The sequence below is a fragment of the Mesoplodon mirus genome (assembly GCF_964341445.2).
Source record: "Mesoplodon mirus genome assembly, chromosome: 20".
In the NCBI taxonomy this organism is placed as follows: Eukaryota; Metazoa; Chordata; class Mammalia; order Artiodactyla; family Ziphiidae; genus Mesoplodon; species Mesoplodon mirus.
Window position 1 is genome coordinate 9,853,737 of NC_138996.1, and position 15,667 is coordinate 9,869,403.

The 15,667-nt window shown below is 43.0% G+C and overlaps 1 protein-coding gene across 1 annotated transcript in view; it reads left to right on the forward strand.

The window, feature by feature from the left end:
* ZMAT4 (zinc finger matrin-type 4) overlaps positions 1-15,667 on the forward strand; it is a gene marked incomplete at both ends in the record, with an annotated part of 219,793 nt that overhangs the window by 41,450 nt on the left and 162,676 nt on the right. The window contains one exon of the mRNA XM_082608743.1: positions 6,509-6,598. Coding sequence (XP_082464869.1) covers positions 6,509-6,598 — 90 coding nt within the window. The remainder of the gene's footprint in view (positions 1-6,508; positions 6,599-15,667) is intronic.

The window sequence follows — 15,667 nt, forward strand, 5'->3', positions numbered from 1 at the left end:
ATGTCCCCAGTGTGTGTGGATCAGCCTTGGATCCTTTCATAGTCCACCCAAAACTTCTTAGGATCTTCTGATCCAATTTCAGCTGTAGGACTGGATGACAGACCATTTCAGTAACCCAGCAGCCTGGGTAGAACATCTTGCCTTGGGGCCTTGGGCAGAGGAGTTTTATTTCTTCCTTCTCTGTGTTGGTAAAGCCTTTCTCTAGGGGGTCAGTCTTCTCTTCCTAGATTTCCAGTTGGTCCGTCTTTCACTATAGGTTTCTGTATCCAACCAATCTGGGTGCACCAATCTGGGAAAGAGCCCTACTCATCAGAGGGAATCTCCGAGACTCATGGTTTCTCTTGGTTTATCTGCATTTAACCTTGACCTCCTAGTGGAGTTGCCCCCCAGTTTTTCTGGGGCTCAGCCCTGGGACCTCAACTTCAGAATGTTAAGTGGAGATCTGCCAGGGCAACCTCTCCTCCTTCCTGAGAGATGGAACCCCCATCTCACATCGGGCAGACATTCGTGGGCAGCTGGGGAGTTAAACCTTTGGTATGTTTTGTCTCTGCTCTAATCAGCTGCTCTTTACCCTAGAATGAGTGGAAATACCTCAAAAATTGGTGGCTTGTGAGAATCACTCTTCTGTAATGATCAGTCCGTTCCAGGTTTTCTTTTTTTCTTGTAGTTCTTGGCTTATGTTAGCTGGTTTCTGGAAGAGGTATAATTAGATACCTATGATGAAATAAGATGGTAAAGATTTAACTAGGAAATCAGCAATGGATCTTAAAGCTTATTTGAAATAACACATCTCCTGCCAGCCTCACAGCGGTGATTGGAGGATAAAATGAGAGGATAAATGTGAAAGGACTTTGAAGGCTGTTAGGAACATTATGCAAATACAAAGTTGCTTTGCTACTGCCACATTTTATGAGACCAGAAATCAGTAGCCCTGTTGGAAGCAAATGTGAGTTGCCAGTTTTTTAAGGAATGTGTGATAATGGAAGATGGTTATTTAGGTGAAGCAGAGAGCCGTTCTATTTCTATGTGTTTCGCCCTCTCCTTTCACAGCGATAGATCTGAAATAGAGGTTGGTCTCGTTCTTTATCCCTGCAAAGAGAAGGCTGGCCTGAATTTCCACTTTAGACTATTTCTTACAGTGCCAAGAGATTGTTTCAGCCAAAGAAACTAATCTGCAGATAGGTCTGCCCACGCACAATGTCCAGCAATGGGGGCAAAGGCTTTAATTAAAATGGAAGAGTTGGTCATTTCTGGCCTACCTGGGAAGCTTAAAGTTGATGTGGTTTGTATGAAAGTAATGACTTCTGCTTAAAATGCGAATATTAATACAAGAAAGAACCTGGGTTTGACTCTGAGTGCAGCTGAAAGAGATTGTAATTCCTTTTTCATGTTTTTTTTCCCCTGAAAGGAATGGTCCTTTCCCCTCTTGGAACTCTGTAAGGTATACATTTAACATATAAGGTATATATTTTTTTCTTTTAAGTTCCTTTCAGTTGGCTTTTTAAGCTCTTAAAAGTAGTGTAAATTTTAGATATTAATGCATCTTTGAAAAAGTCCTAAGGACTTGCTATTGTTCGTGTTTATTTGGATGACATAAGTCTGTTTCAGAAGTAGCTTTCTTCCAGGGCTTCTCAGTTTGGTTGTCTGGACAGTACTTACCATCCCATAATCCAGCGGTCCACAGCCCGCTAGGGACAGGGCCGCACAGCAGGAGATGAGCCGTGGGCGAGCCAGGGAAGCTACATCTGCGGCTCCCCATCGCTTGCATTACCGCCGGAACCGTCCCGTTTTTCCCACCCCCACCCCGATCCCAGTCCATGGAAAAATTGTCTTCCACGAAACTGGTCTCTGGTGCCAAAAAGGCTGGGGACCGCTGCCATAATCTCCATTCACACACACAGAAAGCTAAAGAGACCACACTGTGAAAAGTACACATATTTACCATTGAATTTGTACGTACCAAAATCAAGTTTTCAGTTTTGAAGTAGCACGTGCTACCCTTGGGTTAAATAGGCTCCACTAAATAACAATTATTGCAATGAAAAAAATATGCATTTTGAATGTTGATAAGGGTAGATGGAAATGTGGTCCGTTATATCAGTATATGTTAAACGCATTCCAGATCAGTGATGCTTTTTACTAATTACAATTATTTTGCATATAAAGTAGACTTAATGAGGAATTACAAAGGCTTGAGCATTGTGAAGTTGTTATTATTTTTATGTTAAAGATGAATCTGTTTTAAAACTTAAGAAGGAAAACCATCCAGCCTCCTTCTACCCTAATAAATCATGCTTTTTTTCCTTTTCCCTTGCCACTTCTTCTTGGTATACTTACGAATTTTTATTTAATTGTCATCATCGTATACAAGCCATTTTGAGTTTAGCATTTTCCATCCAACATTCATTACGTAGAAAGCATTTTTTCCATTTCCAACCGAACATAAGGGCATTGACGGCGGCTTGAACCCATCCCCTGTTGTCAAAAATGTAGCTGTCTCGGGCTTCCCTGGTGGCGCAGTGGTTGAGAGTCTGCCTGCCGATGCAGGGGTCACAGGTTCGTGCCCCAGTCCGGGAAGATCCCACATGCCGCAGAGCGGCTGGGCCCGTGAGCCATGGCCGCTGAGCCTGCGCGTCCGGAGCCTGTGCTCCGCAACGGGAGAGGCCACAACAGTGAGAGGCCCTCGTACCGCAAAAAAAAAATAAAAAAAATGTAGCTGTCTCCCAATTTATTTATTTATTTTTGTTCCTATTTCGATAATGCCGCCATGAACATCTTTGCTCAAATTTAATTGTAACTTTTTATGGGGAAGGTTTTGTTTTTAGAATAAATGGAATGGAATTTCGGTGCCTAATTCCAAGCAATTTCAGATGGTTAAGGGAAGTTGAGAGGAGGGTAGTTAAGAGAAGTCATTTGGAGGAAGATGCAGTAGGTGACTCGGTGTCCTGTCAGGACAAAGAGGTGAGTGTACCAGGAAGAAAGGGGAGGGCTGCTGCAGAGCTCCAGGGCTGAAGCAGGGCGAGCTGAGAGCACCTGGAACATTCTGCTGGGAACCTCTTTCCCTTTGTCAACTAACGTGATTTGTGGCTTTGGGTTTGAATCAGCCTCACTGGGACTCCGTGCTCCTCTCACTGGGGAGTGGATGGTCATTGCGGTTGTTACTTCCTGCCTGAAGTCAGGGTGGGGAGGCCTTGGTCCAGCCTGGAAAAAGCAGCAGGGGGAAAAGAGAGAACCAGGAGGAACGGATGCGGCTAAATGGTGAGCCAGAACGCCTCCCCCATCAATCTACAATCAGGTGATGTTTGCCAAGACTCTGTTTCTTTTCACCCAGACACTGGGGCAAGGCAGTGCTTCCATCAAACCTGGAGGCTGGGAAGTTGAAGGAGACAAACTAGCCTTAGATGAACAAAATCACGAAGAAGGCTCGTCGCACCCAGCATCGCTCACCACTAACGGCTTCATACCCGAGCTGCTCTTTACTCCCCCTTTTTTTTTTTTTCCAGCTAATGGGCTTTTACTAGTTTTGTCAAACTGCAAGTAAATAACCTAGTGAACTGTGTCTTTGCTGGAAATAGTCTTTTTGAAAGAAATGGTTTATTTTAGGAAAGAGGGAAAAAAAGCCCAACCACAAAACAGGCTGCATTATGAGATTTCCAATTTTGCCATGATTTTGTTCCCTGGGTAGATTGATGCTGCAAGGACTGTGATAAGAAGTTCTTCTATGGTAACAAACGCAAAATTGAAAGCCTACTTCAGCCCCATTTGAGCTCACGCTGTTATCACTTCGTCTTTTCACCAACTACTTGTCTGTGTATGCTCTTCACCAGCCCAGGCTCTGTGGCCACGTTCACTGTCCTGGAGATTTTGACATCTTCTTTTAATTTGATTTATTTTTTGACTATAGCAGTATTCCTAATATTCCCACTACCCCTTACCTCCCCAAACCCCACAATCCTGTAGGAAAGGTGTACACATTTTAGGAATCAACATATTTATCTGCAAAAGGAAAAGTGCTAGTTTGCATGGCATCATTCTCAAAAATATGCAGAAGCTAAACCGTGATGTTGAAATCGTCTGACATGGGTTCATATAGGGTTCCATTTCTCTGTCCTACCAATCTTCCAGGCAAACAAGACTCCAGATAACCTTGATTAAAACTTAAGGTAGGGCTTCCCTGGTGACGCAGTGGTTGAGAATCCGCCTGCCGATGCAGGGGACATGGGTTCGTGCCCCGGTCCTGGAGGATCCCACATGCCACGGAGCGGCTGGGCCCGTGAGCCATGGCCGCTGAGCCTGCGTGTCCGGAGCCTGTGCTCCACAACGGGAGAGGCCACAACAGTGAGAGGCCCGCGCACAGCAAAAACAAAAACAAAACTTAAGATACAACCTAGAAAGGACTACAAATATATTTTAAAATCACACTTCAGTACTTTTTAATGTCTCTAGTATTTTTCATGTTCCAATAGCACTTTTAAACCCATTTAAAGACAGTCAAGGGACTGTTTGGAAGCACAGTCTTTGTGCTCCAGGAAAAATGAAGGAATTAAAAAAGTGATAAATGAGGAAAACCAGACAGAAAGGATTTACACTACATCCTGTAAACAAGATGCAATTTGCTGTGTATTCTCTGAAAATCACTTTGCCTTTGTGGCTAATCCATGAAGGCAAATCATTATTCAGGAGGTTGGCTAGAACCCAATTGTAAAGAATGACAAGTGGAACCAAGGACTGGAAAAGAAGGAAAAAAATCTGAGTAAAGGAAGGGGATGGGGGACTTGGAATCAGGTAGCAAAGGATTCAAGGAGAGTTCATATCATGGAGATCACATAGAACTCGAAGTTAGGACTGATGCAGTCTGCAGTGAGCGATGTTTAACATTATGTGGATTACAGTGTTTCCTATACAATGTCTCATTTTTGGTTTTTTTTTTTTTGCGGTATGCGGGCCTCTCACTGTTGTGGCCTCTCCCGTTGCGGAGCACAGGCTCCGGACGTGCAGGCTCAGCGGCCATGGCTCACGGGCCCAGCCGCTCCGCGGCATGTGGGATCCTCCCAGACTGGGGCACGAACCCATGTGCCCTGCGTCGGCAGGTGGACTCTCAACCAGTGCACCACCAGGGAAGCCCCGGTCATATTGTTTTAAGCTGTCTCTCTCTGTTTTTTTAAATTAATTAATTAATTAATTTATTATTTTTGGCTGTGTTGGCTATTCGTTTCTGTGCGTGGGCTTTCTCTAGTTGCGGCGAACTTCTGACTCTTTTATTGGTGTTTTCAGCCCACCATCCTGCCTCAGGTAGCAACTTGGAAGTTAGAACTGCAGTGTTGTTTAGAGGTGAGGGGAGTTTGGACAGGCTCTCAGTTCAGCAAAGGAGGAAGGATGGAAATGAGAAGGGCAGGAATAGAGACGCAGACGTAGAGAACGGACGTGTGGACGTGGGGGTGGGATGAACTGGGAGATTGGGACTGACATATATACACTACCATGTGTACAGCAGCTAGTAGGAACCTGCTGTGTAGCACAGGGAGCTCAGCTCGGTGCTCTGTGGTGACCTAGGTGGGTGGGATGGGGGGGTGGGAAGGAGGTCCAAGAGGGAGGGGATATAGGTATACACAGAGCTGATTCACTTCCTTGTACAACAGAAACTAACACAACATTGTAAAGCAACTATACCCCAATAAAAATAAATAAGAAAAAAATAACCCAGAAAAGGCAAGAAAGAAAGAAAGAAAGAAAGAAAGAAGGGGTCAGTGTGTCCACACTGGACACGGAGCAGTCAGGACAGATGGAAATTCATAGTCCTGCTAGTCTGCAGGAGGTGGGGCTTGATTTGTTCAGTTGCATCTGCCTGCTTGCGTGTAGCTTGGCTCTGATTAGGCTTTGGTTGGAGGTGCCGTGTGCGTGTCACCATCCCAGAGCGGCGTTGTCCCTGGCTGCTTAGGGCTGGGCAGCTGCAGTGAGAGAGGGGCTGGGGACCTAGCTCTTCATCACAGTTGGTCCTTGTATTATTCCCTCTGCTGACCTGGTCTTACCTTTGAAGACAATTAAACATTCACTCCAGGCTAAAAGATCCCAATGGTTTCACCTTTCTTCATTAACTCTGTTTTGTAATCCTGAAATTATATTGGCTTGATGACCTTGGGCAAGTCACTTAACCTGTCTGAAACTTCACCCCATGGGACCCATAGGAACGTGCTCAGGTGTTTTCTTTTTTTTCAGTTTTAATATTTTTTAATTGAAGTATAGTTGATTTATAAAGTGTTAATTTCTGCTGTGTAGCAAAGTGATTCAGTTACACATATATATACCTTCTTTTTAAAATATTCTTTTCCATTATGGTTTACCATAGGATATTGAGTGTAGTTCTCTGTGCTCTGCAGTGAGGACCTTGTTGTTTCAAGTGTTTTCTAAGCAAAGTCCTTTTGGGCATTTGCAGTCACTGGCTATGTGTCCAAGGATTCAGAATGCCTTCTCTTTCACAGTATCTGCTTCTTCTGCTTTTTCTTCCCAGAGTCGAAAACATGCCAGTAAAGTCCGACTATATTACATGCTTCACCCCAGGGACGGTGGGTGTCCCGCAAAGAGACTCCGATCAGAGAATGTGAGTATCTGATGCCACATGTTATCCTTGGATAATTTGTTCTGTTTGCTAAAAACTTTGCAGGTCTAGGAATTGCAGTTATGTCCAGCTTAGCGGGAAAGCTAAGTGAGTTGAAATCGTTCGCATTAAATATTACAGAAAATATGACATGGAAGCAAGTCTTCTCCTTTTTTCCTGCCAGAACTTGCCAGTATCGGGTTGGGAGACTTTTTATGGTGCTGTACTGGGACCTCACAGAGAAAAGAACAGACAGAGGTGCTGAGACAGACAGAGGCTGGCTGAGGGGAGGCGGGCACCTTCAGAAGACGTGACCTAAGGGCAAACCTGTCAGAAAGATCAGATGCTTTGCTTGCTACATAATGTATGTTTCCTTTGGCGTGTAAAACAGAATGCCGTTTGTTCATTTATAATGAAAGCTGTGCACATCTTGCAAATAAAAATATTCAGGGCTTTGATCAGCGTCACTTTTCCCTGAGGGAATGTTTACTTAGGAAGACAAATGACAATTAGAAAGTTGCTTTGAGGGTTTAATGTCAGAGCAAAGGGGTTCCCTTAGCCAGGCCAAGGCCAAGACTGATGAGAGAAATATTGCTTCCTCCCAGCAGGGGACCCTTTTCCTAATAAGTGGAATATTCTTACCCACCCACGGCAGAGACCCTCCATGATAAAAACTGCCGATGAAACACAGAAACTCCTCTCACCCTTTGAGGGCTGAGAGGCTGAGGATGTAGCATTCACACCCCACACTCTCACCGTGCTTGTGATCCTGTTTGCTTTCTGCTGCCATATCGATGCCAGTCTTATTAAAAATTAATACATGATCATCAAAGAGAATGGACAAAAACCGTACTTGTTTGTTGTCACAGAAGAAACAGAGAGAGAAAGGTAACTGCATATGACCAAAGGTGGCAAGCAGTATGGCTGGCAGGGTCCACAGATTCCAAGCCCGTGTCTCAGCATCACAAAATGAGGTGCTCACGTATAGACTCATCTGGATGCTGTGGATTTTTCTTTACTGCCCGCTGAGGAAACAGAGACACATAAGCCACAGACCTGTGGCTTTAAAGAGACTTAAATATAGTGAGAGAGTTTAACATTGTATAAAAAATAGCTCTGATGCCACAGTGTGGGTGTTTGTTAACATTTGTACAAAGCCCCATGGAGACAAAGGGCAGGTGAGTCATGCCAGGGCCATCTGACCAGGGAAGGTGTTACTGCAGGGTTGGCATGTGAGCTGGGGTCTTTGGGCTTGGATGGGTGGTACCGGATGGAGGCATGAGAGTGAGGGGAGGACAGGTGTTTTCTTGGGTGCATCCTTAGCCAAAGAACCTATTAAGACACAGGAAAGTTGGCCTAAGTCAGCTTTTATGTGATCTCAGAATCCTGGGACCACGTTGGAGTCCCGCCCTCCATCAGCTGTCTATTACAGAGAGAACAGAATTAGGTTTTTTATTTCCTCTTGAAATTATTCAACGATGTATCCCTTTATTCAATAGCCATTTAGCGTCTAATCCTAAGAGTCAGAAACAATAGGATTCACGGACACTTGACAGTTAGCTCTTGGAACACAGATTATTTTCTATCCACTCAAATTCTAATCATGAATGTTGCACTTATATCTGCGCTCCTAGCGAGTCATCCATCAGGTGTAGGGGAGGAAAACCTTTCCTTTCTAGGTTCCTTGGCTGGTCTGATCATTAACATGACATAAAACACATGAACAGAAGAAGAACAAATTTCATTTCATACATGTGGGAGCCCCAGAGATAGGAGACTCAAGGAGATGACCAAAACAGGCAACTTTGATGCTTTTTAGACAAAGAAGCAAAGCAATACATTTGTGAGGAATTGACACGACAAAGGCTTTTGGGCTTGGGGTAGCAAATTAGTGAAGGAATAACAAGGTTGGTTTATACAGGCTTCTCCCCACCATGAATTCCGTATCTTTGGTGATACGCATGTCTGTCTACCCCCTGGTACAGGGAAGGTGCCTTTTCCATGGGAGATTTATTTCCTGCTTTCAGGGGGACAAAGGATGGTCAGAGTATCCTTCTTGGACCTTGCTGTTTCTTAAGTAACTTCATTAAAAAAAATCAATATGCCAAAGTGGCTTATTTTGGGGTGGGCTTATTTCTTTTTCCCTTCACAAGCAAACAGAAAGGGGCACTGTGACTCCAGCTGTGACCTTGAGGACACGATCTTTGCTGCTCTGGTCAGATCCATGTTTCACCCCACTCAGGCTCCGGTTCTGCCAGACTCCTCGGTGTCAGTTGATAGAGGGGAAGAGGTTCAGATTTTACAGAAAGAAGTGTTTGCAAGGGTACTTTACCAAAGGCCCCTTTGAGAGCTTTTTCCTGGATTTTGAAAACTTAGCTCTACCAGTGATTTGTTGATTGAATCATTTTCTGTGACTTGTTAATCATTGTCTGGAAGCAAGTAAGTAAGTAGGAAAAGCAACATAATGATCTTACTTTTTAAAAGAGATGGTTGATGCCTTAATAGGCTGTATGGACATTTCACAGGAGGAATAGATCATTTCCATTAGGCGTCTTGATGCATTGGATGCTGTGTGGAAGGTACGCCCAGCCCCTCTCCAGGGCCCTGAGAGTTGATGTGGGTAACTATTTGGGTCAATTTTCTCTGGTACAGACTCACACCTAAGGGTTGAAAGACTAAATACACAAATCAACAATGGCCAGAACATATCTAAAAGTAGAACTTTGACCCACAACCTGCAGCAACCAGTCCAGAAAACCAACCCATTGATATCCAGTAACTAGCCCAGAAGCCTGCCTGCTGTGAGTCAGACTTGTAGGAAGTCAGACCACCGTCTCTAGTGACAATCCAGGAAGTCAGAAAATAGCCCTGTAACAATAGGCCTCGAATGGCCAGGCTTGATGAATAGCTGACAGCTTCCCTAATTTCTGTCTCTGTTTCCAACTTAGGACCAACCAGAAAAAGCCAAATATGTACCCCTAACCAATCACATAGGCTGTCCCATTCTAGGTGGCCCACCTGCAGTTTCCCCAGGCCAACAGCCTCCAATCGGGGCACGGGTGAAACCCACCCCTTTTCCATTATGAAGCTCCTCTCCACTTCTCTGCTTGCCTTTGAGTCTCCTCCAAATGCAGGTGATGTTGGCTGGCTGTCTTGCTACAGCAAGCTCTACGTAAATAGCCTTTCTTGTTCCCATTTGGTTGTTGTTTATTTCCACAGGGTGGTAAAATGGGGATGAGGATAAGAATCTCTAAAGTACAGGTTCACCCTAAGACTCAACTGAACTAACCCATTTATATAGCACTTTGTTTTCAAAGTGCTCTCTGCAGGCATTATTATTTTTTACTTATTTATTTATTTGGCTGTGTCGGGTCTTAGTTGTGCTTGCGGTGCATGGGCTTCTCTCTAGTTATGGCACGTGAGCTCTCTAGTTGCAGCACGTGGGCTTAGTTGCCCCGCAGCATGAGGGATCCTAGTTCCCCGACCAGGGGTCGAACCCGCGTCCCCTGCATTGGAAGGCGGACTCTTAACCACTGGACCACCAGGGAAGTCCCTCTGCAAGCATTATTATTACTGATCCCCTCTCTACCAGCACCTGTGCTCTTGGGAGGATGTAATACTTTGGTCCACTTGCCTCTCCAGTCTTGCCCATTCTCCCACCTCCCCTGCTCCCAGGGTCTATGGTTTGCATCCTAGTGTTACTTGATTGAGAACACTTTTATGGCTGCCCCGAATATCCAACAAAAGGAGTGTTTCTGAAAATAGAAAACTTGTTGTTGATTTTCCAAACCCTGACCACACGTGAACCTTGGGCCTACAGTGATCCCTAAAATTGATGGGTAATGGCAGCCTGGGAATACACAGTAACTCTGAGTTTACCTACAGATGAACAGAAGTGCCTGATATTTTTCCCAGGGCCATTGTCATTTCTATTCCAGGTCATTTGACCTTTTGTTGTCGTTGCTTTTTAAAAACTGAAATTCATTTCTGTCCTCTGGCCTTTCCAGCATTTTAAATTCCCTGTTTACTCTTTAGAATCCTCATTTGGGTCTTCTGTGTTTTTCCCTGAAATTTTAGAGCAGGACATTTTCCCCTTGAGGCCACAGAGTAAAATTAAGTGCAAAATAAATGGTTAGAGTTGATTGCCTTAGAGAAATGTTCAGGAATCCCACCGGCATTAGAGCCAAAAAGGACTTTAAAGGTTATCTAGTCCACCGAGAGCCTCGGTTTTCTACCAATGGTCCTTTTTATTGTCTTCTCACTCATGGGTCACATGCTTTGAAAAAAAAAATGTCTGCTTGGGAAATAGCACTTTTAAGTTAAAAAACGTGATTTAATTTTACTTTTATTTTCATTCTGTAAAGATAAGTAACTGCCAACCCAAATTGCCAGTTGGTATTGAATAAAGTGTTTTTACATGGAATTAATGTAATTTCTTCTAAGTGGTGAAACTTGACATTTGGTTAGTGTGATTGAACTTATCACTCCTAAATATTTATATGGTTTCCCTTAGGTCTGAAATATTCAGTGCAGCTTGAGGACCTCCATGATCACGTTCACAGGTCCCTAAATATCCTGGGTTCAGGTTGGGAGGACTTGATATAACCTCCCTCCCACCCCGTAATTACAAAGGTGAAAATAAGGCCCAAATAAGTACCATGACTTGTCCAAATTTGTCAGGCCTGAGAATAAGACCCTCCCAGCTTCCCTAAATCTTATTCCTGGGCTTCTTCCACGTATCTTGAAATTGTATCTTATTTGGAGTCATGGAAGCCATTGCTGGGTCCATAGCCAGAGAATATTGCTGTTCTGGGGCAAAGTAATAATAGTAACTGGTACTTATCAGGTGCTTCCCACTTAAGTTCTAAATGCTTTATATACATCAACACATTTAATCCTCACACCTCCTGTATACGGCAAGAGCTAGCATTATCCCCACAGAGAAGCAAACTGAAATCGAGATTAAGGCATTTGACTCCGGCCCTACAGCTTGTGAGTGGCAGAGACAAGGCTGGGAAAACATAAAACACAACAAAATAAAATTCCCTCTGGCCCTGCAAACGAGCTAACCATGACACTCCCAGAGACAGGTGGTGAGCATCTACTAAGTTCTGGGGGCACAAAGATGGAAGGGCATGGAACCTTCCTCAACAGAAATCAGGATCTAGTCGGGGCTTCAATGTGCAACTCATGTCTTTTCATACAGTGTGCTAGGCACCACCCTAAACATATGTCCAGGCGACCATCAACCAAAATAATCGATAAACAATCTATAATAGGAATAGCAAAGAGTTTTATTTGAGCCCAGAAGACAGCCTCTCAGACAACTCTGAGGAACTGCTCCAGAGAAGCTTGGTTTTCAGCACGGTTTTTTGGTGTTTTTTTTTCGGTACGCGGGCCTCTCACTGCCGCAGTCTCTCCCGTTGCAGAGCACAGGCTCCGGACGTGCAGGCTCAGCGGCCATGGCTCGTGGGCCCAGCCGCTCCAAGGCATGTGGGATCCTCCCGGACTGGGGCACGAACCCGTGTCCCCTGCATCGGCAGGTGCACTCTCAACCACTGCGCCACCAGGGAAGCCCTCAGCACAGTTTTATGTCGTGTCAGAACTAAGAGCATCAAACAAATCAGGATACCTTCCTTCAAGGTTTCAGAAAAAAAAAAACACAGAAGAAGAAAACCCACTACCACATAACACAGGGAGTCAGTATGGCCTTGGCGCCTGAGAAGGGGGTCTTATCATGGAAGGAGCACCAGCATTGGTGTCCCATTGGTGTCATCTTTATTTTTTTATTTTTATTTTTTTAATTTTTTTAATTTTTAATTTTTTGCTTTATAACAAATTTAATCAGTTATACATATACATATGTTCCCATATCCCCTCCCTTTTGCGTCTCCCTCCCACCCTCCCTATCCCACTCCTCCAGGCGGTCACAAAGCACCAAGCTGATCTCCCTGTGCTATGTGGCTGCTTCCCACTAGCTATCTACCTTACGTTTGGTAGTGTATATATGTCCATGCCGCTCTTTCACTTTGTCACAGCTTACCCTTCCCCCTCCCCATATCCTCAAGTCCATTCTCTAGTAGGTCTGTGTCTTTATTCCTGTCTTACCCCTATGTTCTTCATGACATTTTTTTTCTTAAATTCCATATATATGTGTCAGCATACAGTATTTGTCTTTCTCTTTCTGACTTACTTCACTCTGTATGACAGACTCTAGGTCCATCCACCTCATTACAAATAGCTCGATTTCGTTTCTTTTATGGCTGAGTAATATTCCATTGTATGTATGTGCCACATCTTCTTTACCCATTCATCCGATGATGGACACTTAGGTTGTTTCCATCTCCAGGCTATTGTAAATAGGGCTGCTATGAACATTTTGGTACATGTCTCTTTTTGAATTATGGTTTTCTCAGGGTATATGCCCAGTAGTGGGATTGCTGGGTCATATGGTAGTTCTATTTGTAGTTTTTTAAGGAACCTCCATACCGTTCTCCAAAGTGGCTGTACCAATTCACATTCCCACCAGCAGTGCAAGAGGGTTCCCTTTTTTTCACACCCTCTCCAGCATTTATTGTTTCTAGATTTTTTTGATGATGGCCATTCTGACTGGTGTGAGATGATATCTCATTGTAGTTTTGATTTGCATTTCTCTAATGAGTAAAGATGTTGAGCATCCTTTCATGTGTTTGTTGGCAGTCTGTATATCTTCTGTGGAGAAATGTCTATTTAGGTCTTCTGCCCATTTTTGGATTGGGTTGTTTGTTTTTTTGTTATTGAGCTGCATGAGCTGCTTATAAATTTTGGAGATTAATCCTTTGTCAGTTGCTTCATTGGCAAATATTTTCTCCCATTCTGAGGGTTGTCTTTTGGTCTTGTTTATGGTTTCCTTTGCTGTGCAAAAGCTTTTAAGTTTCATTAGGTCCCATGTGTTTATTTTTGTCTTTATTTCCATTTCTCTAGGAGGTGGGTCAAAAAGGATCTTGCTGTGATTTATGTCATAGAGTGTTCTGCCTATGTTTTCCTCTAAGAGTTTGATAGTGTCTGGCCTTACATTTAGGTCTTTAATCCATTTTGAGCTTATTTTTGTGTATGGTGTTAGGGAGTGATCTAATCTCATACTTCTACATGTCCCTGTCCAGTTTTCCCAGCACCACTTATTGAAGAGACTGTCCTTTCTCCACTGTACATTCCTGCCTCCTTTATCAAAGATAAGGTGACCATATGTCCGTGGGTTTATCTCTGGGCTTTCTATCCTGTTCCATTGATCTATCTTTCTGTTTTTGTGCCAGTACCATACTGTCTTGATTACTGTAGCTTTGTAGTATAGTCTGAAGTCAGGGAGCCTGATACCTCCAGCTCCATTTTTCGTTCTCAAGATTGCTTTGGCTATTCGGGGTCTTTTGTGTTTCCATACAAATTGTGAAATTTTTTGTTCTAGTTCTGTGAAAAATGCCAGTGGTAGTTTGATAGGGATTGCATTGAATCTGTAGATTGCTTTGGGCAGTAGAGTCATTTTCACAATGTTGATTCTTCCAATCCAAGAACATGGTACATCTCTCCATCTATTTGTATCATCTTTAATTTCTTTCATCAGTGTCTTATAATTTTCTGCATACAGGTCTTTTGTCTCCTTAGGTAGGTTTATTCCTAGATATTTTATTCTTTTTGTTGCAATGGTAAATGGGAGTGTTTCCTTGATTTCACTTTCAGATTTTTCATCATCAGTATATAGGAATGCCAGAGATTTCTGTGCATTAATTTTGTATCCTGCAACTTTACCAAATTCATTGATTAACTCTAGTAGTTTTCTGGTAGCATCTTTAGGATTCTCTATGTATAGTATCATGTCATCTGCAAACAGTGACAGCTTTACTTCTTCTTTTCCAATTTGGATTCCTTTTATTTCCTTTTCTTCTCTGATTGCTGTGGCTAAAACTTCCAAAACTAGGTTGAATAAGAGTGGTAAGAGTGGGCAACCTTGTCTTGTTCCTGATCTTAGTGGAAATGGTTTCAGTTTTTCACCACTGAGGACGATGCTGGCTGTGGGTTTGTCATATATGGCCTTTACTATGTTGAGGAAAGTTCCCTCTATGCCTACTTTCTGCAGGGTTTTTATCATAAATGGATGTTGAATTTTGTCGAAAGCTTTCTCTGCATCTATTGAGATGATCATATGGTTTTTCTCCTTCAATTTGTTAATATGGTGTATCACATTGATTGATTTGCGTATATTGAAGAATCCTTGCTTTCTAGGATAAACCCCCTTGATCATGGTGTATGATCCTTTTAATGTGCTGTTGGATTCTGTTTGCTAGTATTTTGTTGAGGATTTTTGCATCTATGTTCATCAGTGATATTGGCCTGTAGTTTTCTTTCTTTGTGACATCCTTGTCTGGTTTTGGTATCAAGGTGATGGTGGCCTCGTAGAATGAGTTTGGGAGTGTTCCTCCCTCTGCTATATTTTGGAAGAGTTTCAGAAGGATAGGTGTTAGCTCTTCTCTAAATGCTTGATAGAATTCGCCTGTGAAGCCATCTGGTCCTGGGCTTTTGTTTGTTGGAAGATTTTTTATCACAGTTTCAATTTCAGTGCTTGTGATTGGTCTGTTCATATTTTCTATTTCTTCCTGATTCAGTCTTGGCAGGCTGTGCATTTCTAAGAATGTGTCCATTTCTTCCAGGTTGTCCATTTTATTGGCATAGAGTTGCTTATAGTAATCTCTCATGATCTTTTGTATTTCTGCAGTGTCAGTTGTTACTTCTCCTTTTTCATTTCTAATTCTATTGATTTGAGTCTTCTCCCTTTTTTTCTTGATGAGTCTGGCTAATGGTTTATCAATTTTGTTTATCTTCTCAAAGAACCAGCTTTGAGTTTTATTGATCTTTGCTATCGTTTCCTTCTTTTCGTTTTCATTTATTTCTGATCTGATCCTTATGATTTCTTTCCTTCTGCTAACTTTGGGATGTTTTTGTTCTTCTTTCTCTAATTGCTTTAGGTGCAAGGTTAGGTTGTTTATTCGAGATGTTTCCTGTTTCTTAAGGTGGGATTGTATTGCTATAAACTTCCCTCTT